Genomic DNA, 23,594 nt, shown 5'->3' with positions numbered 1-23,594 from the left:
GGAGTGCAGTGGCCGGCTCTCAGCTCACTGCAAGCTCCGCCTCCCGGGTTCACGCCATTCTCCTGTCTCAGCCTCCCGAGTAGCTGGGACTACAGGCGCCCGCCTCGTCGCCCGGCTAGTTTTTTGTATTTTTTAGTAGAGACGGGGTTTCACCGTATTAGCCAGGATGGTCTCGATCTCCTGACCTCATGATCCGCCCGTCTCGGCCTCCCAAAGTGCTGGGATTACAGGCTTGAGCCACCGCGCCCGGCCACGAGTGGTAGGATTTTAAGTGATCTTTCAGCTTACTGCTAAAATTTCAGTTGATTTTTTTTCCTATAACTAGCATGCATTCTTTAAATAATCATTTAAAAAGGCATGTCAAGCACTTCTATCCAATCTGGGAATAGAGGAGGGTAAATGAAACGCCAGTAAAGGACTAAGAATTTCAAAAATTCAGTACAAGTAACTGAATCTCAATATTATAAAATAATGTTTACTACAGATTAATCAGTTTATCTTTTGCTATGGTTATGATACAGAAAAACTTTCTGGCTATTTCCACTTATAAAACTCAAATTAGTAGTTTTTCCCCCAAAAAAACCAAACATTGTTTTGTTTTAGAGGCATTTTATTTAGACAACTAAAAACAATTAGATGTTCAGAAGCAGTGTACAATGAAAGAGAAATCAAACCAGTTACTTTATCATGTACTCCCTCTTCTTTACAACTGAAGCAAAAAAAAAAAAAAAAAAAAAAAAGGCATTCTGCTTTAAGGAAAAAGATCAGAAAAATAAGCCAATATATTTTTCTTCTCCATAATAACATAAACAGCTACAAGAACCCTAATTGTAATAATAGAAATTGGATGTTGGCTTGTATATATTCATTAAAAAGGTAACAGGCCACTGTAGTATAAGAGGGTAACTCCACCTCCCTTTATCTGACACTCCTGAGTTCTCACTTACAGGTAACACCAAGTTAGTTGTTCCAGCACTGGAGATAATTCATTTTCCTCATTATTTACTGCTGTTTCTGCCTTAAGCAGAGAGTAACTCTGGAAGGCTGATGCTTTTCTCTGCTTGCTCATTTTAGTCAGTTGTATATGAACTGTGGCATATGATTGATGCTCAGGCCTTAACATCAGGAGCTGAAGGATAGATGCAATCTGAATTCTCTGAAGCAATTTCTTCTATAAGTTTAAAAAAAAAAAAAAGTCGCATTAGTCAACTTAATAAAAGAAAGAAGCAAATCTACATTTCCGCGTAATGAAGGAATAAAAAAATGTTTGTAAAGCATACTCTGGTAAGGGGAAGAAGATAACAACTGCACATGCCACTAACAACTAGACTCATGTCATTGAAAAGGCAAAGAGTTCACATATGTTTTATCCACTAGATTCTCTTACACCATAACTCAACCTCCAAGGGTCCCTTTCTGGCCTAAATTTTCAAAGACTCCAACTATCTAATAAACCCTGATTTAAAGTCATGTCTTTGAAGGATCTGGCCCTCTCTTTTAGTGATTCAAATCCTAATATTTAGTGCTATTTAAAGCAAAACATTAACCATCAACATTAAGTTTCAGCAAGAAGGTGCTTAACAATAAAAAATTTAAGGAAAACTCTACCTGGGTAAACACCTTCCCAATCTCCCCCAAAATCATCACACCCAGTTCCTCATGGCAGCAATCAGAATTCTTCCTTATGATATCCCCACTCATCAATCTCACAATTCTAACAAGTCTAAAAGACTCTCAACTGCATCTACCCTTTTCTGTTCTCATTGAAATACCCTTATTAAAAAATACATGATAGGCTGGGCACAGTGGTTCATGCCTGTAATCCCAGCACTTTGGGAGGCCAAGGTAGGCAGATCATGAGGTCAGGAGTTCAAGACCAACATGGTGAAACTCCATCTCCACTAAAAATACAAAAATTAGCCAGGCGTGGTAGTGCACCTGTAATTCCAACTACTCAGGAGGCTTAAGCAGGAGAATCACTTGAAACCAGAGGCGGAGGCTGCAGTGAGCTGAGATCGTGCCACTGCACTCCAGCCTGGGTGACAGAGCGAGACTCCATCTCAAAACAAAACAAAACCTACAGGATCACTCATCCAGACTACAATGCCCCCTAACTGGTCTATGTTCACTCTTGTTCCCAGTCCAATTCTCTGTACATGCCACAGCCAAGGCAACTTTTTTTTTTTTTTTTTTTTTTTTTTTTTTCCTTGAGACAGTCTCTCTCTTACCCAGGCTGGAGTGCAGTGGCGCAATCTCGGCTCGCTGCAACTTCCACCTCCTGGGTTCAAGCTATTCTCCTGCTTCAGCCTCCTAAATAGCTAGAATTATAGGTATCTGCCACCATGACAGGCTAGTTTTTGTATTTTTAGGAAAGACAGGGTTTCACCATGTTGGCCAGGCTGGTCTCGACCTCCCAAGGCAATCTTTTAAATTCCTCTTCTTAAAATTCAAAGGTTTCTCATTGCTCTTAGTATAAAATTCTCCAAGTCCTAATACAGCAAATGAGGCCCTCAAATGATCTAGCTTCTCCAGCTTCACTCTGCCTTTGCTGTTTAACCTGGAGGCAGGGAGAAGTTCTTTTAGTTCCTCATATGCTATGCTCTTTTTTGGTTCTGAACTTTTAGTTAACATAGTTTTCCTGCTATGAACTTTTCCATCCTGTCCCTACCAATACCCCCTCTCATGACCTCATCTAAACCACTTCTGCTCATCCTTAGGTCCCAGTTTAAATGTCACTTCTCGGCCGGGCGCGGTGGCTCACGCCTGTAATCCCAGCACTTTGGGAGGCCGAGACGGGCGGATCACGAGGTCAGGAGATCGAGACCATCCTGACTAACATGGTGAAACCCTGTCTCTACTAAAAATACAAAAATTAGCTGGGCGCGGTGGCGGGTGCCTGTAGTCCCAGCTACACGGGAGGCTGAGGCAGGAGAATGGCGTGAACCCGGGAGGCGGAGCTTGCAGTGAGTGGAGATCGCGCCACCACACTCCAGCCTGGGTGACAGAGCGAGACTCCGTCTCAAAAAAAAAAAAAAAGTCACTTCTCAACGAAGCTTTTTAAAATCCCCCTTACAATAATTTGTTTGTTTTGGCATGTCTCCTAAGTTAGACTCCAAGCTCTGAAAGAGTAACCACATCGTTCGTGTCCATACTACATTTCTGCACCTATTACTACTATACAGTAGGTATTTAAATATTTAGCTTATAAATATGTATATATACATGCACAAATAAAGTTTCCATTATTTAAATATGTTCATATTTAATAAATTTCTTCTGCCAATGAGTAAAACTTCTGTTACAGTTCAATTTTAAATCCCCTAGGACTCTTACAAAAGTCCTTAGCATTTACCTATCTCCTCTTCTGTTGTCTCTGGAAAACCAATCTTTGGCTTTGCCAGCTCACCACTATCTTCTTCTGTAAAAAGAAAAGCAATGATGATTATATGAATTACACTATTACAAGTAATTTCTAGTGTTCAAAAAGCAAGAAGAGCAAGATAAGACTATTCCAAGAAACGGCTACAAAATATAATAAAAACAACTCATTTTTAAATAATTGTGATTCTAAAATAGTATGTCTTTCTTCGAAATTACTTTTAGGTTCACACTGCAACTACTTAGGGATTAGTAACTAGATATTTTTTATTAAGAACATGTCTACCTTTATTGGTGTGGATCAGTGAGTAACACTATTCAGAGATTAGATACATTTACTTGCAAATTCTTCATATTGCCTTCCAGCAAATTTTGAATTAGATATATTCCAGTCACAAAATGTGCTAGTATAAAAATTTAGGAACAGACTAGATTGTACAACAAAATTTATTTTATTTTTTTTTGAGACCGAGTCTCACTCTGTCACCCAGGCTGGAGTGCAGTGGCGTGATCTCAGCTCAATGCATGCCTCCTGAGTTCATGTGATTCTCGTGCCTCAGCCTCCTGAGTAGCTGGGATTACAGGCATGTGCCACCACACCCAGCTAATTTTTGTATTTTTAGTAGGGATGGGGTTTCACCATGTTGGCCAGGCTGGTCTTGAACTCCTGACCTCATGATCCGCCCGCTTCAGCCTCCAAAAGTGCTGGGATTACAGGCATGAGCCACCACACCCAGCCATACAAAAAAAAAATTTAAACAAACAAAGGAACATGACCCTTTTTCTCTGGCCAATTTATAATCCTGGGCTTCTCTCTGCTTAAACCATAATATATATTTTAAAACTTATAGAAGACAAAAACCCTGAAATAAAATTAATGATGAAAAATGACACAAAATCATGCATTTAAAACATTTTATTACTCTGAATAAAAATTCTTACCAGGAAGCACACATTTCCAAAGGCCATATGTTTTTCCTACCACAGTTTGCCATAGTCTCAATGTTCCATCTTCTGAACCACTGGCATAGAGTTCTCCATCAGGACTAAATCTTACACAGTGAATAGGACCGAAGTGTCCCTTGTAGGATTCTGAAAAAGAAGAGGGCTATTAGATAATTTTAACTATTAGGTTAAATATTGATATGCTGAAAAAAAAATACTGTGTTACTGGGGAAATGAAAAATTCTTAAGGCAAACATTAAAAACTGTACGTAATTTATCATCACAAAAGTGGTATATCATTGACCCTTTCTCTGTAAGATTACTCCTTTCCAAATCTAGCACACATTCTAGTTTTGGATTGTCCCTCTAAAAAAGCAAATGAGGCTTCATGTTTCATTAAGGATGGAGAAAAAGAGGTAAATGAAAACCCCATTAATTCTATAGAAAGTAGATTTAAAGTATTATCAGTTCAACCTCCAATTTCCACATCTTAAAACTCACTGCGGCCAGGCGCGGTGGCTCACACCTGTAATCCCAGCACTTTGGGAGGCCCAGGCGGGCAGATCACGAGGTGAGGAGATCGAGACCATCCTGGCTAACACGGTGAAACCCCACCTCTACCGAAAATACAAAAAATTAGCCGGGCATGGTGGCGGGCGCCTGTAGTCCCAGCTACTCGGGAGGCTGAGGCAGGAGAATGGTGTGAACCCGGGAGGTGGAGCTTCCAGTGAGCCGAGATCACGCCACTGCACTCCAGCCTGGGCGACAGCAAGACTCCATCTCAAAAACAAAACAAAACGAAACAAAACAAAAACACCTCACTGCCTATTTCTCAGGGAACCAATTTTTATTATGACTACAGAGAGCCACCAGGTGGAGCTCTTTTACACACTTTGCCTCTTAATTTCCTATAGTCCACTAATTATTCTGTCACACAGAAAGGTTGAGATATAGGATTAACAATGATCCATAAATATTTTAATCTATGGAACCAAACAAGAAAATGTACAGATTAGGCACATTGTTATATTCAAGTAGTGCTTTTATGTATGAACCTTTCTCATCTACTTTCTAATGCCTCATCACCTTACTAGTTCTCAAAGTCCTTTACTAGACCAGTGTACCTATTCTGTCTCCCATCTGTGTCCAACCAGAGAATAGAAAAGTTGTAAGAGTACAAAGAACACAAAGTTTTGGAAAGAGAAAGGCTGGGCAGGTCTGGTATTCACTGTGACTTCAGATCTTAGGCAAATAATTCAGTTATCTCATCTTGAAAAAGAATAAAATATGAAACCAAAAACATTCTAAAACTTTGAAAACCGGCACTAAATAAAAGTAACAGAAAAGAATATCTTATTTATGTCACTTGTATTCAAGTAATAAAAGCTGAATCATAAGCAATTAAAATAGATTCTGCATGGTCCATCACCAAGGTTCCATTTGTGCAACCCAGACGCATCAATGTTCCCCAAGAAATAAAACTGTAAAATTGTCTTTTGTTCTTTGGGTGTAATCTAGCAAGCTTTGTTCTTTGATTGGTAAGGCAGGGCAGCTAGAAACAGACAAGAACAAGAAGAGACAGCTTATAGATAAAAATATGTATTTATAAAAACTAAATATATTTTTGAACTAAAAGCAAAAACTATTTGGGAAGGCTAAAAGTAGATACTGAGACCCACATGTAACTATGTGAAATACCTGGTCCATCAGATAAATATATGTTAACTTCAAATTAATCCGCATGCCTTCCCCTTCCCCTTACTAAGGACTGTTATCATGAAAGTGAAAGCAAAACTCAAACTCCAAAATAGAATAAATAAAAAGTCGATAAAAATAACTCTCCAATTCAGATTCCTAAAGGTGTCCCTGTAATATGCTATACTGGTTTTCCCTCACACAGTTCTTTAAGGAACCTCAGGGATTCCTAAGTTGGCAAAAAGGAAGATGGGCCAAGTAGATGGGGTTACACACCCACAACATACTTCAGAAAGAATGGATCCCCTTTCATCTGTTTACCATATGACTTTGACATAAGATTCCCCCCTTCCTCCCAGCCAATAAAGCCTAAAACTCACTATACGGTAATACATTAGGATAATGATGTACTTCAGTTAAAAGGTCAAATTTCTGCATACTTTGTTTACAGATCTAAAAAAAAAATCTAACCCAAATGGTTAAAACTCCTTTACTTTTTCACTTGTACGCACCAAGCTTAAGTTAGCTGAAAAATTTGCTTTCAACATGTTATATAAATGAGGTGTTAATTACTGGACTTAACATATGATAAAGGTAACCACATCACTGTAAGGGGACAACTCACCTAATTCCTCTCCACTATTATAATCATACTTATAAAGTTTAAAATCTTCACCACCTGCAACAAGAAATTCTTTCTCAGGATGAAGAGATGCAGAATTGATGGTTGCAGGAGCTTCAAAGGATTTAATTGGGTCCAAACTGAAAAAAAATTTAAGTAGTATTTATAAATCTTGAATATTGTATAAATAACGAGTTACATTTGAACTGTTCTTAAATTCTGAAACCCAAGGAACAATTAAATACTCATTTACTCAAACATAAACACTGATGTAAAAAAGCTGTTAGCAAAAAAAAAAAAAAAAAAAAAAAATCAAACGGGTACTATGCCCAAATGGAGTTCATCTCAGCAATACAAAGACATTTTGATGGAGGGATACCCAGTTTATGCAATGGATGTCTTCCCGGAAATGCGTGTGTTCACTAATTAAAACAGTATGAATGAATACGTTGGGATTTTTGCTCTTAAATAAATTTCACCTGTATTGTTTCAATTTTCTACAAGCACATATTATCTTTGTAAATAGAAAAAGTTTTCACAGTAGGTAATTAATATAAAGGATTATTTATATATTATTATTAATTGCTGAGAGTTTAAGCTCCTCAGTAAGATAAACTTTCAATGTCATAAAATATAAACTGCTAAAAACAGTTATTACTATAAGGCAGTAAAAGACTAAAAAAATTTGGGGCTGTAGTTATATAATAAAAATCAATGCATAATAACAGCTTCATCTGAAAATTAATTACAGTTTGGACATTAGCTTTTTCAGGTTAACCCTAAAAATCATAAAAGGCCTTCAATACAAAATATGATATATCCCAGCTCCTAAATACTTCCCATCATCATATGCTTTAAAGCATGATAATTAAAGTTAGTCATGACTTATGCAGGATCACTACATAGCAACTTGCTAGCTCTAATGCTAGAACATTCAATGGGTCAGAAAATTTCTGCCATCAACATGGGATTTGCCTAACTGCAGGAGTGAGTGAAGAGCATTAATATACTAACTGATAGCTCCAGGAAATAGTATTCTACTATTATCAGTTTACTGTATGTGTATAAACTCCTTGACAGTCTTAACTGCTCTCCTCCAATTTTACTGCCTTTTCTTTCTCCCAGTTTAGTGAAGTTTGACTCTGCAAGTAGCCCTTTAGACACAGGGTTAAGACACTGGTCAAACATCAATCAAAGTGTAATGCGGTATAATCTTATAACTAAGAATTTTAAACTCATTTCTACCCTTTGAACTGACAATTCTACTTACAGGATCCTATCTACTGTAAAGAAACACTCAGAAATGTACCGATCATTCACCATGATGCTAAAATAGGGAAACTAACCCATAATTTAGTACAATCTATAATGCAATATAGTGTATCAAGTAAAAATGTTTTCAAATGGCTAATATTTTTAAATAAATCAAAATGATACTCATTATAGTCCTAATAATTAAAGAAAAAAACACAAATACTGTACACCCACATATATAACATAGAGAAATGGACTAGCAGAAAATATAACTACCATTAGCACTCTTGCACCTATGGTTATAATATTGTGGGTACATTTTTTTCAATTATGTTATATATTCCAGTCTTTCTACAAGAGTATTTACTACATTTAAAGTTGCAAAATTCACATCTGTTTAAAAAAATCATTAAGTCTGCACATAAGAATAGAAATAAGATTATTCCTTCTCTAAAATTTTAAGGTGAAAATAAATAGTAGAATCAAGATCACACTGTTTTTTTGTTTGAGACAGACTCTCGCTCTATTACCCAGGCTAGAATGCAGTGGTGCGACCTCGGCTCACTACAACCTCCACCTCCTGTGCTTAAGCAATTCTCCTGCCTCAGCCTCCCAAGTAGCTGGAACTACAGAAAAGCTCATTTTTCTTCTTTTTGTATTTTTATTTTAGAGACGGGGTTTCACCATGTTGGCCAGGCTAGTCTCAAACCCCTGACCTCAAGTGATCTGCCCACCTCAGCCTCCCAAGGTGCTGGGATAACAGACAAGCCACCACGCCCAGCCCGCAATGGTTTTATATAGTAAAAAAAACATAAATTACATTACCAATCCAGCAGTTTTTGTTTTTCTTTTTTTTTTTTTTTTTTTCAGAGGATGTTTTGCTCTGTCATCCAGACTGGAGTGCAGGGTTAGGATCACAGCACAATGCAGCCTCAACCTCCCAGGCTCCAGCAACTCTCTCACCTCAGCCTCCCAAGCAGCTGGACTATAGGCATGTGCCACCACAACCAGTTAATTTTATTTTTTGTAGAGATGGGAGTCTCACTGTGTTGTCCAGGCTGGTCTCAAGCCATCCTCCCACTTCAGCCTCCGAAAGTGCTGCGATTATAGGCATGAGCCACCATTCCTGGCCTCTTTACTTTTAAAAAAAGTAAATACCTTTCCATTTTTAAGTAGCCAAATTGTCTTTTGTTACCTAAAACAGAAAATGAAAGTATTTCTTGGACATACCTTACTGCACTATGAAAAGCAATAGATCGTCCATAAGTTATAACCAAAATCTCTCCCTCAGGAATATATTCCATACTACTAACAGACATATTAAAATTTAGAGATTTCACTTCTGTCATGGTAGCATGATCCCAAAGTCTGCAAAATAAAGATAAAAATATGATGATGTTTATTCATGTCAGAAAAAAGCTTATAAATTCTAATTACATCTGCAGATTAGCCAAAGAAAGAACAATCAGAATTACAGAAAAACAACATTCATTCCAAGTCACAAATTACAGATGATAAAAAGAAATTCTGGGTTTCTATATACAATGTTAAATTATGCATGACAACAGCTTGTAAGTAAAATCAACTTTAATACCTACATATACTTCCCAATTTGGCAAAACTACGTAAGACAAGTTCTAATCTAGTCAATTTCAGCACTGCTATAAATAGTGGTTCTTACACTCTGTTTTTGTGAATCTAGCAATAGCTACACATCTTTCCAAAGAAATATACATCAGGTGTCAGCACACAAGATTTTTGTATAGAATTTCAGAGGCTTCATGGACCCTCCCTTTAACCTGCCCACAGACCCAGGTTAAGAACACCTGCTTATAAGGTATCAGGATTTAATGTTCTTCTGAATTTTGCGCTCTGTATATACAAGGTGAGCATCCCTTATCGAAAATACTTGTGACCAGAAAGAAGTTGGATTTCAAACTCTTTCGGATTTTGGAATATTTGCATCAGACACTTACCGATTGAGAATCCCTAACCTGTAATACTCGACCTGTAATAGTAAATAGCTCCAGATAAATGTGACCTGGGTGCAACTTAAATTTTACTGTTCAGAACATTTTTCACACATAATATTAAATGTATTTAAAATATAAGCTCTAAGGTAAAATATTTTTCAAATTCTAAGTTTGTTTTTTGTTTTTGAGACAGTCTAGCTGTGTCATCCAGGCTAGTGTGCAATGGCGCGATCTCGACTCACAGCAACCTCTGCCTCCCAGGTTCAAGTGATTCTCCTGCCTCAGCCTCCCGAGTAGCTGGGATTATAGGTGTGCGCCAGCACACCTGGCTAAGTTTTGTAATTTTTATAGAGACAGTGTTTCGCCATGTTGGCCAGGCTGGTCTAGTACTCCTGACCTCAAATGATCCATCCACCTCGCCTCCCAAAGTGCTGGGATTACAGGCGTGAGCCACCATGCCCGGCCTCAAATTGTAAATTATTAAAGAAAAAGTACTTACCGAACAGTTTTGTCATCAGCAGAAAGAATCTGTTTATCCTCACTGCACCAGAGAGCTTTTTTTATACCAGAAGTGTGACCACTAATTTCCTTAGGTTCTTCAGATAAAACAATTAAAAGTACATTTGTTAATACATGATTTTTTTAACTGAACAATACTGGAACAATTATATATTTTTAAAAACACACATTTTAAATTAGAATGTAACTTTTCAAAGCCCAGCCCAATTCAAACCTGATGTTTATATAGAATACAGTTAGTTTTTCTATACTGGAACATAAATTTACCTGCATGACAGGGACCCAAGGAACTACCATGCTTGCTATATGTAGCTGAGTGAATGCACCACTCTCTCCCTCTAGGCTAAATTTCTGCACAACTGATAATATTCAAAAGCATTACTGTATCGCCATGAAATAAAATAATAATTAATGTGGCATAATTTAATAAGAATATGGACCCAGGAACAAGATAGTTGAAACTGATTCTAGTACTATGGCTAACTCTGGGACCTTCATCCAAGCAGCTATTGATAGTAACTAATAGGAAATAAGAGTTAGAAGGAAAAAGGGAAACAGAAAGTGGGACAGCAATTCCCAAGAATGTTTCTACACTGTGAGGAAAACATTAAAAAAAAAAAAAAAAAAAAGGAAGGGAGCTTAAATCTGTAGGAGATCATCCTTTCAAAGGACTTCAAAAAACCCTCATGCTTTCTCTAGGGGCAAAAGCAGACACTGGAGGCAATGCCATTCAACAGTATTTTCACCTTTGGGCATGTTACTTAAGTTTTTAACTTTATTTCCTTATCTGTAAAATGAGATAACAATGGTTACAAATGAGAATAGTGCTTAACAGATACCTGATACACAGTAAAACCTCAGTAAGTTGCTATCATTTCTCCTGCCAGCACAGCAAGAAAGAGCAACTTTCATAAAACAGCTTTGGGAAAGGCAGAGTATGAAAAATGTCCACCCAATCCCTGAACTACCTTGCTTTGACCCAATCCCTGAACTACCTTGCTTTGACCCAATCCCTGAACTACCTTGCTTTGACCCAATCTCTGAACTACCTTGCTTTGCTGAATGAGTTGATAATAGATTAAGTGAGGTCAGAGTCCTTTCCTATGCTTTGGCATAAATTTATCAAAAAAGAAAGCAGAAAAAAAACCCTACATGCAACAGAGAATAAAAAAATCTGTAAATGGGCTTTGTTTCCTCATCTCAAAAATGTTTTTATAACAAACTACCCTAACACTAAAAGGAAAAATATTTTTAAAAGCTCTCAGAAATGGAAGGTATCTCAAGAGAACAACTGCTTAATTTCCAATGCGGTTCTGACTCTTATTATTCTTTTCAATGTTATAGATTTATGACTACATAAATGCCCACATAATAAAATTTGAAAGATACCAAACATATAATAAAACAAAATTATGTTTGTCATGTTTTGGTAGCTAAGTATATATATATGGTAAGGGCAATGATTAAAGTGTTATAAAATAAAGTAAGTATGTAGAGTGAGGAAGACACCTATAACTTCTGTAAAATGAGAGTATGCATAAAGGATTTCACCACCAAAATGTTAAAAAGTATATACTATAAAACTGCCTTAACAAAATTTAAAAGCAAATGATAAATTGGAATTCTATAAAGAACTTTTAAAAACCAGTAAGAAAAACATGAATAACATAACAGATAAATGGACAAAGGGTAGACAGGCAATTATTTCATAAAAAAGGAAATACGTTAAAATGTTACTCAACAGCATTTTAATCTCATGAATTTTCACACTAATACAACAGAATTATTTTCTTAAATTGACAAAGTTAGTTATCAGTGTTCACTAGAACATGTTGGGTATAGATACATATATATACCTATACTTTGTTGGAAGACACTTTGGTACTATCTATCAATGGCTTCCAACAATTCTTTTTTTTTTTTTTTTTCTTTTTGAGAAGGAGTTTCGCTCTTGTCCCCCAGGCTGGAATGCAATGGCACAATCTTGGCTCACTGCAACCGCTACCTCCCGGGTTCAAGCGATTCTCCTACCTCACCCTCCTGAGTACCTGGGAATTACAGGCGCCCACCACCATGCCCATGCCCAGCTAATTTTTTGTACTTTTAGTAGAGATGGGGTTTTACCATGTTGGCCAGGCTGGTATCGAACTCCTGACCTCAGGTGATGCGCTCACCTTGGCCTCCCAAAGTGCTGGGATTACAGGCGTGAGCCACTGCGCCCGGCCACCTTCCAACAATTCTACTTCTCTTTGTCCCACCAATTCTACTTTGCTTAGTTATCTTAAGGAAATCATTGTGAAAATATCTGCAACTATAAGGATGTTTAGCATAATACTGCTTTTAACATTTAAAATTTGTAAATAGCCCAAACAGGCCAAAACAGGAAACTAGTTAATTCACTTATGATCTATCCATAGGATGGAAAACCAGAAAGTCATTACAAAGAGTTCACAGATTATTTAGTGACATGAAAAACCTGTAATTGCAGATTTTTAAAAATTCTTTCAAATAGCTAATGTATTTACATGGTTCAAAAATCTAAGCAATATGTGCACACAACTGAGAATTCTCACCGTCACCACCTTCTATAAATAACCACTCTTTCTTACCAAAAAATATTAACACTGTTCTACACTGTTTTAAAATTAAATATAACGATAAAATTTTTTGCCATAATAAATTTTCAATTTGGGAGGTTATACAATAGCAACGTGGCAAATAAACTGTTTTTTTTTAAACTGCAGGATAAAAAAGACCAAAAGCTTATAAACCGAAAACGGTTGAATTATGTTTTAATTTTCTTCTTTGTGACTAATTTTTTTTTTTTTTTTTTGAGATGACATTTCACTCTTGTTGCCCAGGCTGGAGTGCAGTGGTGTGATCTCGGCTCATTGCAACCTCCACCTCCCAGGTTCAAGCAATTCTCCTGCCTCAGCCTCCTGAGTAGCTGGGATTACAAGCGCCCGCCACCACACCTGGCTAATTTTTGTATTTTTAGTAGAGACCGGGGTTTTGCCAAGTTGGCCAGGCTGGTCTCAAACTCCTGAACTCAAGTGATCCACCTGCCTCAGCCTCCCAAAGTGCTGGGATTACAGGCGTGTGCCACTGTGCCCGGTCATGACTATCTTTATTTTCCAAATTTGAGTACTGAGCATGAAATCCTTTAATCAGTTATTTAAATTAAAAAAAAATAAAACTACAAGCTGATGTTTAAATTATGCTTACCAGCTTCGGGTTTGTTCAAGTCATATATGCGTAACAGTTTATCCTGTCCCCCGGTTAACAAATAATTACTATCCTGAAAACACAAAATGTGAATAGGTTAACCATTTTAATCGTTATTTCTCTTTCAAACTTCAACACCAAATAAAATCAAAATCTAGCTCACAGACATCACAAAGAGATGCAAGACATAACCAATTACTTCTGAGAAGATACTGTGGAACAGCTGCCCTCTCATAACTACCAAGCCATGTGCGCTTTCCAGTTCAAAAGCGTTACATTACGCTACATATATATGAACTCTCCTATTCTCCCCTGATCCTACTCCTCTCCCTTGCGAGAGGCCCTTTTCTGATTATCTCATATTTATCTTCTCACTTCTGTTAGTAGGTGAGAAAGTTTACTTGAGCTTTTCAGATGTTTTTTGCTTGTTGAAGGACTGGTACTTGTTCCACGGTATCTTAAAAGCTTGACAGGATTAACCATGAAACAAATTCATAGAGCTTAATATACAATCAAATTAAATATGAACGAAGACATAACCAATATTCCACACAAAATATATCAATCAAATATACACACCAATCAAATATAAAAGCATTGTCATACTATATAATAGCAACTTAACTTGCTAAAATAAATTCAATTTTCTGATACCTGCGTGAAATCCACAGTCTTGACAATGTGTTTATGAGCCAGGGTCATCAATTCATCTCCTGAGACAGCATCCCACACTTTGCTAAAAGTAAAAAAGGAAAAATTAGTAGGATAAATATTACCCAATAAATTAAAAGGATAAATACAATTATAATATTGATGAGTAGCAAATAAGTTAGATATGTGAAACGTTACATAAATGTATTATGAATCTCCTTTATCTCTAATATCCCTCACAGACTTCATTTGATAAAATATTTAAATAAGCTTAAGGGAAAAGAAATTTCTTTGTAAAAACTTTATAACCAATCTAATTTTCTTTGACAGTGGAAAAGATATGAACAATTTAAGTAAGATTCATGAACCAACCCATCCTACTTACTTTTATTTTAGTTGATAGCCATAATATCCCTTTAGCAAGACAGTCATACATTTTAACCAATTTTTAGTTTCACCATGCCAATTTTTTCTCTGTTCTTCACTCAGATGCACAACAACAACAACAACAACAACAAAAACAGAAATCCTTAAAAATTTTACACGGGAATGAAAAGCCTTAATACAGGTTAAATAAAATTTTAAATTAAGATAGTGGAGAGACAAAGTCCACTTCATCTCTTCTTCAAAGCTGACTTAAATTTTCAAACTCTAGTATAGTTAACTTCCCCTATCAGCCTTTGATTATATAATGCTAACATTGAGAATTTTAATCTTTACATTGTTTTTTCTGTACTACCCCACCCCAAAATACAAGTTGTAGGTATACATACATATATATGTGTGTATATTCCAAGCGGGTAATAGTTGAACAATACTTTACAAAATTAATCTAAAAGGGTTCCCCGAAATAAAAAAGCTTAAGAAAGGGGGAAAAAAAGTTGATTTTAGATCAGAACAGGTCAGTGAAAAATAAACAAGAAAACTTTGCAGACAGGGAAAAGAATTGCTAAGAGTGAAGAAGCTATGTTCCATAGAGATTTCCATTTTAATGCAACTGATACTTATTTTTGGGAACACAGTGGGCAATAAAACAGTAGAGGGAAAAAAATCAGAGAAAAGCAAGATAAATCTTTTCTTTTGTTTATCCAATAAATACATAATAAAATATTTTAAATATATATCATTCTATACTTAGTGCTAAGGCACAAATGGGAGACAAAAAAAAACCCCACAGTAGGTTCCTGCCCTAGTAGAGCTTTAGCTGAGGAGAAAAACATGCATTACACATTTAAGAAATATAATTAAAAGACATATATATGGCTATAAAAACTCAGAAAAAAAAGCACTTAGATATTGTCCAGAAAATCTATGTAACAGAGCTAGTCATCGGAAGAAGCAAAGAGAAATATATCAGGGGAAAAACAAGGGAAGGCTATTCTAGATAAACATTAATAGCATCTGCAATGTGGTTAACAAATATGAAAGACCATCTAATAGGAATGCTTATGATACACTACCAAAGCTTGCAATATTTAATAATGTGTGTCCTACAAGTGGCTGAATATGTTCTGAAAGAAATAATGTCAACTATAAGTAGTCTTGCTACTGAACTCCCTAGTATTCATTTCTCTTTGCCCAGGAAACCTACTCCTCTCTCTCTCATTCCAGTGTAACTCTCTGGCCCCAGTCTACTTTCCCAACCTCATTTTGTATTGTTTCTCTGAATCTAGCCACATTAGATTACAAACCATTCCTCAAATAACTTATGTATTTTCTTCCAGGCTCCTATGTTCTTGTTCATATTATTCTCTTAAGTCTGTATTTTACATTCTTAGCTATTTAAGTTCTACTCACCCTTAGGGCTCATTTCAAATGCTATCTTTTCTTTAAACCTATTTATCCTCGACTCCAATAATTAACCATTCCTTTCTGTTCTCCTACAGAACTCCACTTATACTTATTACTGTGCTTAAATTTGCTTTGTTTTTTGTTTACATATATCCTTACTCACAGGGAAATGCATTTCACGGTTGTGATAAGAGTTCACAAGTATGAGAATGACAGAAGGCATCAAAAGTGAAGAAAACAACAAATGTATCTAAAATGACTATTCTAGTTATTCACAAGTCTCAAAAGAAATCTGGGCAATGTCCTTTGATATGCTAATTTCAGGTATATTAAATAATCTCCCATAAACTTAAAACCTCTCTTTTTTCTTTTTGAGACAGGGTCTTGGTATATAGTCCAAGCTATATTTGAACTCCTGGCCTCAAGATCTTTCCACCCCAGCCTCCTAAGTAGCTACAGGCTAATGCCAACATGCCAGCTCTAAAATCTTAAGATTCTGCTTAGACTGTGTCTATTCAAAGGTGAGGAAAGAGTTGGAGGGACCAAAGCAGGAATATTAACCAGAGAGGTAATGTGTCTGTAGTTTTTCCTCCTATTTAGAAACAGTACTAAAATAGACGCATGACACTTTCCGACATGGCATGTACTAACTCTGGCAGATTTCCAATATTCACAGTAAGAGCCCTAAAATGGATCTAATCTAAATGTTTCCTAAGGTATTATTCAATCTCCAGGCAAGAAACTGGCATATATTAGTTGGCCACAGGGCTCGAATCAAGACAGTAAAGCGCTATTAACCATATCCTTTCAGCAGCTAACCCTCCAACATTTATTTTCTTCACATCCCATGAAGTACTTGTCATCTCCTTCAACTACTGATACCTCTTATACCCCATTTTCTTGCAAATAATAATGCTGCCTGATACTTTTCATATCCTCAGAATGAACTTACCATAAGTCTCATAATAGGAGCTGCTTAACTTCCTTAAACCTTCAACAAAACAGGCCAGTTTAAGATTTTTTTAAAAACTGCCTAAATACCTGAACATGTTGACCAACTCATCTAGGAGATAATACCATTTTTGATTTATCAAGAACCTTATTAAAACTAAAATTAGGTATTTCTATTGGCTTTACAAGAAAGAAAGAGTTGATACATTTTGATTACCTATAAATTCCTGGGCCCAATCCCAGATCTACTTAAGCATTCTCGGGAGCACAGCACAGAATTGTCTTTACTTTGGCACTCTTCCCAAACAGATACAAAGAGGATGGTGTTTTAGGGACACTGTATTCAACACTGGACTCAACTGCCCAAATTACTCCAAGATAACATTCTACACTAGTCCACAGACCTATTCTGCCAAATTTCTCAACTGGAAACAGGACCAAAATCCACTTCTAGATGACCACACCAGAAATGAGTTTTCCAAGAAACGTAAGAATGGAGGGAAAAAAAGATGTTTCTAAAAATGCTTTATAGCAACTACGACTAATCGGGTAGGCTGTGGGGAGTAACTTCTTGGAGAGAATACACACACACACACACACACACACACAAACACAATCCTACACCCCATAGACAAGACATAGAGGAAATGAGGGATAAATGTCAAGTAGCATTTATTGAGCACCTACTATGTGACAGAGATCATACTGGACTTCAGGGATATATGGTAGAGAAAGAGCTCTCTGTTCCTCCAATAATCTCATGGGTCTTAGTCCCATTTTACAGACACGAAAACTGACGTTTAAGAAACATCCTGCTATGGTGGGCAGATCACTTGAGCCCAAGAGTTCAAGACCAACCTGGACAACATGGAGAAGCCCGTCTCTACAAAAAACACAAAGATTAGCCAACCACGGTAGTACACGCCTGTGGTCACTACTCAGGAAGCTGAGGTTGGAGAACTGCTTGAGACTGGGAGGTAGAGGCTGCAGTGAGCTATGATCACGCCACTGCATTCTAGCCTAGGCACCTAAGACTCTGATTCAAAATAATAATAATAATAATCCTATGATGATCAAACTGGAAATACACAACATAGTTTGCACATGATGCAAGCCCACCTAGTGCCAATGCTTGTTACTATTTTCCATTCTAACACTGCACCTAAAGCCTTAACTGAGGGCGGGGGGAAATCACAAAAATCTTCCTTCTTGACATTTAAATCCATTCAACCTTCCTTACATGAGGCCAAATGGTTTCAAGGCTTTAGCCATATTAGTTTCAAAATAATATGTGACTTTGATCAAGTGTGGGTAATAGTTTACATGGTAGCTATCATCGTTACTTTACATATATAACACTTTCATAGATGTAATGGACTTCAGGCAATATTCTAAGTATTTGAAACATATTAACTAATTTAATATTCAAAACCAATCTATGAGGTAGGTACCACCACAGGAAAAAAATGGTTAAATGAAGTGCATGAGGCCACCAATTCAAATACAGGTCATCTGGCTCCAGTCTTCATGCTCTTAATACCAGTTGTAAACACAGACATTGAGACTTGAAATGTTAAGAAGGCAGAAAGACAACGCTGTTTCAACAAACAAGAGCATACAGTCACGTATCTGCCACCACAATCAGCCTTCATTTTTTCATTCTAAAATTGGTATGTTTAATTTACTTAAAATGAAGGAGGCAGCACATTTACAATTGCTCCTTAGTGTGAGGTTGTTTAAAAAAAAAAAAAAAAAAAAATCAAAGGCCAGCCACGGTGGCTCACACCTGTAATCCCAGCACTCTGGGAGGCCAAGATCACTTGAGGTCAGGAGATCGAGACCAGCCTGGCCAACATGGCAAAACCCCATCTCTACTAAGAACACAAAAATTAGCCGGGCATGGTGGCGCGCACCTGTAGTCCCAGCCTCTCAGGAAGCTGAGGTGGGAGAATCACTTGAACCTCAGAGGTGGAGGTTGCAGTGAGCCGAAATTGTGCCACTGCACTCCAGCCTGGGCGACAGAGCAAGACTCTGTCTTTAAAAAAAAAAAAAATCAGCACCACTTGTGCTCTCTAGCCTCTTAAATCTAATAAATTTGTGTATGCACAATAGCTCTTGATATTGCCTTCATCAATTTAAACAATGAAGTGTCAAATTCCTAATTGAACTGGAGATAACAAGATTTTTAAAATATGATATATTCCCAAAAAGGCAACGAGGGCCACTGCAGGTCAGTTTAATAACATAATTAACAGCCAAAAGTCAGAACAGGTAAAGTATATTCTGACAACAATAAGATTAGTATAATTAGATTGTAGGTTTATGGTGTGCAATGGCAGAGGATGCTGTTGATGAACTAGGATGATGCAAACTGTAAAGGGCCAACAATTGAAATGTGTCGTTTAGGTCAGCAATTCCATGACTGCACATCAGGAAAGAAAAGGAAGAAAGAAAAATAAAAAAATGCCAATGATCAGTATGATCAGTACTCCATCCCCAAAGACCAATCAAACCAGAATTTCTGTACCAGGCACAATAGTTCACCCCCGTAACCCCAGCTCTTTGAGAGGCTGAGGCATGGAGGCCAACAGTTTAAGACAGCCTGGGCAACATAGCTAGATACTGTCTATATACTAAAAAGTATTTAAAAAATTTTTCAATGTAGTAAAAAGTATAAATATATATATGCATAGAGAGAGTAAAAAAGTAAAAAAAAAAAAAAAAAAGTTTTAAAAATCCAAATTTCTGTGACACATACCATTTGAATATTTGAAAAGCTCTCCAGATATTCTAATGTATATCAAAGGTCATGAACTACTAAAATGGCAAAGGGAAGACAGGAAGATCATTAGGTAGAGAAGTGACATGATCAAATATATTTTTAGGAAGACAACTGGCAGCAATATGGAATATGAATAGGAGGAAAAGAAACTACTGAAAGTTAAAAATGATCCTGAACTAAGGCAGTGGCAGTTACTACATGGAGGAACACTGTAGTCAGGAGACATCCTGCTGGCACAATCAAAAAAGATGGTGATAATCTCGATGTAAGGGAAAATCAAGAATGCTTTAGATTTCAACCTTTAAAAACTTAGCAAATGAAGAGCAGTTGAGTTTTGCTTTGTTGTTGTTTTGTCTTTTTGTTTGTTTTTGACACAGTGAGTTTTAGTGATGCCTACAGCCAGTTAACAAAAACTGGGATTGAAATAAAAACCTAGGGCCATCACTGTAGGATATCACTAAGGAGTACACACAGAGAAGCATTCGTAAAGGAGATCAACATTCATTATCTGGAGCGTTTGTTAATGCAGATTCCTGAGTCTCAATCAAAATATAAGGAATAAGTCATTTAGGCCTCCGAAAATTTTGGGAACCACTGAAGACAAAAGAAGCACACAGGACCACGATGGACCAGGATGGAATTTTGGTGAGATCAAACATCATGCGTTCTATATGGCAGCCAGCGAGTCAGAATTTTATGAATATCTGAGACTGAAGTTTTTGATTATTTCAGGACACAATCTACAGAGAACACCAAAGTTAGCCATCTTGGCTACACTTACGCTGTGAAATCTGCAGCTGCTGTAGCTGCTTTGGTGGCATCCTTATTCAGTGTTGCACCCCAAACAGCACCTTTATGACCCAAAAATGTTCCAATCCAGTCTCCTGTATCTCCCTGGCGTAGCATAGGTTTACCATCTAGAAAATATTTTTTAAAACATGTAATTTATAAGTTCGGATTACTTAAAGTCTAAGATTCAAATGTAAATATACAATGATGTTCAATGACGAAGTGGAAAAATTGTTTCAGCTATTTACCACCACCGATTGAAGTCACTACGGAATGTCCAGTAATAATTAACTGAAGAGTTGAACAGATCATTTTCCCTGAAAAGCATCTGTAATTTGCTGGGAATACTGATCTGCGTCGAAACAACCTAGATTTTAGTCTTATTTTGGACAAACATTTCAGCCTAAATCTGTTTTCCATTTGAAAAATGAGGCTAATACCACAAAGGAATACCCAGTGAGACAAGCGAACATCTTTGTAAGGTATTGCACGGCCTGGCCTAATTTCTCCTTTCCCCAAATCCTTGAAAGCTATTTACAGTGTTGTCCCGAGAGTCTAGGCAAGTGCTGTCCAGCTCCTCCAAAAATAGCAATAAAAATAATATAAGGAGAGAGGTCTTAGTTGGGGGTAATAGTTTCTACATAAGCGTCCGGAGGCCTCTCGGCTCCAGCTGCGGATTCCCTAACACACTCCTTTCTCCATCGGACCAGTGTTGGCCCTCATCTCAGATGTTAATATCGCCCCTCCCCGCTCACCACACCACCGCTCAGCACTGGAGAATGCGGGTCCCAATCCCTTTCGGCCCAGTCCCAGCCGTCGGGGACCAGGATTGAGGCCTTGCTCACCTTTGCAAGCGCTGATTAAGAAATACCCATAAGGCGTGATGCCACTGAAGGCCAAATCAACCACTGGCCGCGTGTGGCCAGAGCAGGTGAGCGGCGTCTGTCTCATTGCCATGGCGGCGGCGAACCCAGCGACAGGACTGGCGAACTGAGGGTCGTCGTTGTCTTTTCTCTCTTCTGCTGCAGCGCCTCGGGCTCCTCCAGGCACCCCCCGCCCCCCCGACACTAGGGCTGGGCTGGGCAACAGGAAAAGAAGGGCAATCCGGTGGCACCGAGGTTAGGAAGGGGTGAGGGAGGGGTCAGGGAGTCTGCTACCAGCAAGCAACAGTCGACGAGGGAGGGAGAGGGAGGGAGGGAGGAAAGTAGGGGATGGGGAGAAGCAGAGAACCGGCCCAGCCACGATTCACACCGTCCACACCGGTATCGGCAGGAAGTGACGACGTAAATGACGCAGAGCACTCGCCGGAAATGACGATTGGCGGGAGGGCGGGCTCGCTGGGCATAAGTGACTTGAAGAAAGAGCGAGAAGTGCAGAAGGACGCAGGCGCCAGTTCAGTTCCTTGAGGTAACTAACGCTGGCCCACGCCGGCTAAGGGAGGCGCTGTAGGCACCGGGATGGGGTCCCTCGCCCCGAGCTCTAGCGGGTCAGAACGCCTTCCCGGTCCGCGGCCGAGTTGAAAGCCCTTCCCACTCCGGTAAGCCCAAGGGCCAGCGGCAGCAGCGTACCCGCCGAGCAGCCCTACCGAGGACTGTGTTCGGCCTCTGAATATCTAGACTGACACGAGCCATTCCCAGTGACGGCCCAAACCTGCGAACACTGTCTAGCAAAGTTTTTTGCAATTTGTCTTACTTAAAAACCATATACAGGCTTGGCGTGGTGGTGCCTGCGGTCCCACCTATTTGGAAGGCTGAGGTGGGAGGATACTGGAGCCCGAGAAGTCGAGGCCACAGTAAGCGGTGGTCGCGCCACTGCACTCCAGCCTGGAGGACAGAGCGAGACCCTGTCTTAAAACAAAAAAACAAAAACAAACAAAACAAAATTCCCCAGCCATCTCTTCTGCTGTGTAAGTTTTCCTATGTTGCTAATGTTTTAGGCGTGGATACTAGATAGTTTTAAATGCGATTATATTCAAACTACTTTTTACTTGGTGGACTTTGGAGCACTCTAGAGTTGTAGATCCCCAATATTTTTGATTAAATACTCTCATCAATAAAGTGAGCCTGCACTCATTTTTTAAGCGAATGAATGCTGAATTCTATAAAAAACTTTTACACATCTTTTGATATGTATACCTATGAGTGATAATTTGCAAATTACATACATGGACAAATTAAAAGAATATTTAAATATAAACAAACTCTGATATTGTCTGCAGCAGGCAGCCCAGTGTGGCTCTGTGAAACAACCGGAGCTGTTAATTGTTCATACTGTGTACTAACCAGGAGAGGCCTTTTCTCTGCGCAAGTTGTTTCTTTATTGCTAGAATGTAAGCCCAATACAACAGAGATTTTTGTGTTTACTACTTCATCCCCAAGATCAAAACGTCTTGGCACATACCAATAAATATGTAATCAACATAAATGTCTGTGAATGTTTTCTTCATCTTTTTGCAGCAAACACCGTCTACAAGATTTGCGTCAAACAACGTGAGAACTTGAAATATGTCTCCATTCTTTTTCCTTAGTACTCTCGTTCATTCTCGTACAGTAAAGCACTTACTATATACGTTTTTCATTTTATTTTGTTTGACTCCTCCTTTGTGCCAGCCTCTCCCTTTTGTCTCACACATACACACCACTCACACATTTATGAGCTCCTTAATGGCAAAGGTTACGGCTTTGTCATTTGTACTCTAGTGCCAGAAAAGTGAATTGCATTTAGTGAATGCTCAGCATTACTGTTTACTGATTAAATAGATTGTTGCATTACTGATGGAGGTAAATAAAAGAGCCAGTCAAAACGACAGAACTGGTCAGATACTGATACATGTTCATTTATTGCTGATTGTGTGTAGATAAAAATATAACTGGTAAGTTATGGTACCTACTTGGCTCTAAAGAATGTATTCCTGCTCATTTGGATTCTGAGTTCTGAAAGTATTGTGTATTATGACCAATTGTCTAGACTTCAAGGTCAGTTTAATATTAGAAGACAGGTTAATGTAATTGATATAATT

General features: G+C 38.0%; 1 protein-coding gene across 1 annotated transcript; it reads right to left on the bottom strand.

Annotated features, from left to right (window-relative positions):
- Positions 1 to 592: 592 nt before the first annotated feature.
- Positions 593 to 22,417, bottom strand: STRAP (serine/threonine kinase receptor associated protein). Its single transcript, XM_010368478.2, has 10 exons — positions 21,421 to 22,417; positions 20,568 to 20,703; positions 14,266 to 14,347; positions 13,612 to 13,684; positions 10,367 to 10,463; positions 9,125 to 9,262; positions 6,644 to 6,780; positions 4,321 to 4,470; positions 3,353 to 3,418; positions 593 to 1,171 (listed from the first exon to the last, which is right to left on the bottom strand). Exons 1-10 carry the CDS (start codon positions 21,530 to 21,532, stop codon positions 1,110 to 1,112), a joined length of 1,053 nt encoding a protein of 350 aa, XP_010366780.1. The 5' UTR covers positions 21,533 to 22,417; the 3' UTR covers positions 593 to 1,109.
- Positions 22,418 to 23,594: the final 1,177 nt, after the last annotated feature.

The sequence above is a fragment of the Rhinopithecus roxellana genome, chromosome 10 (assembly GCF_007565055.1).
Source record: "Rhinopithecus roxellana isolate Shanxi Qingling chromosome 10, ASM756505v1, whole genome shotgun sequence".
NCBI classification, from domain to species: domain Eukaryota; kingdom Metazoa; phylum Chordata; class Mammalia; order Primates; family Cercopithecidae; genus Rhinopithecus; species Rhinopithecus roxellana.
This window is presented reverse-complemented; position numbering and strand designations above follow the sequence as displayed.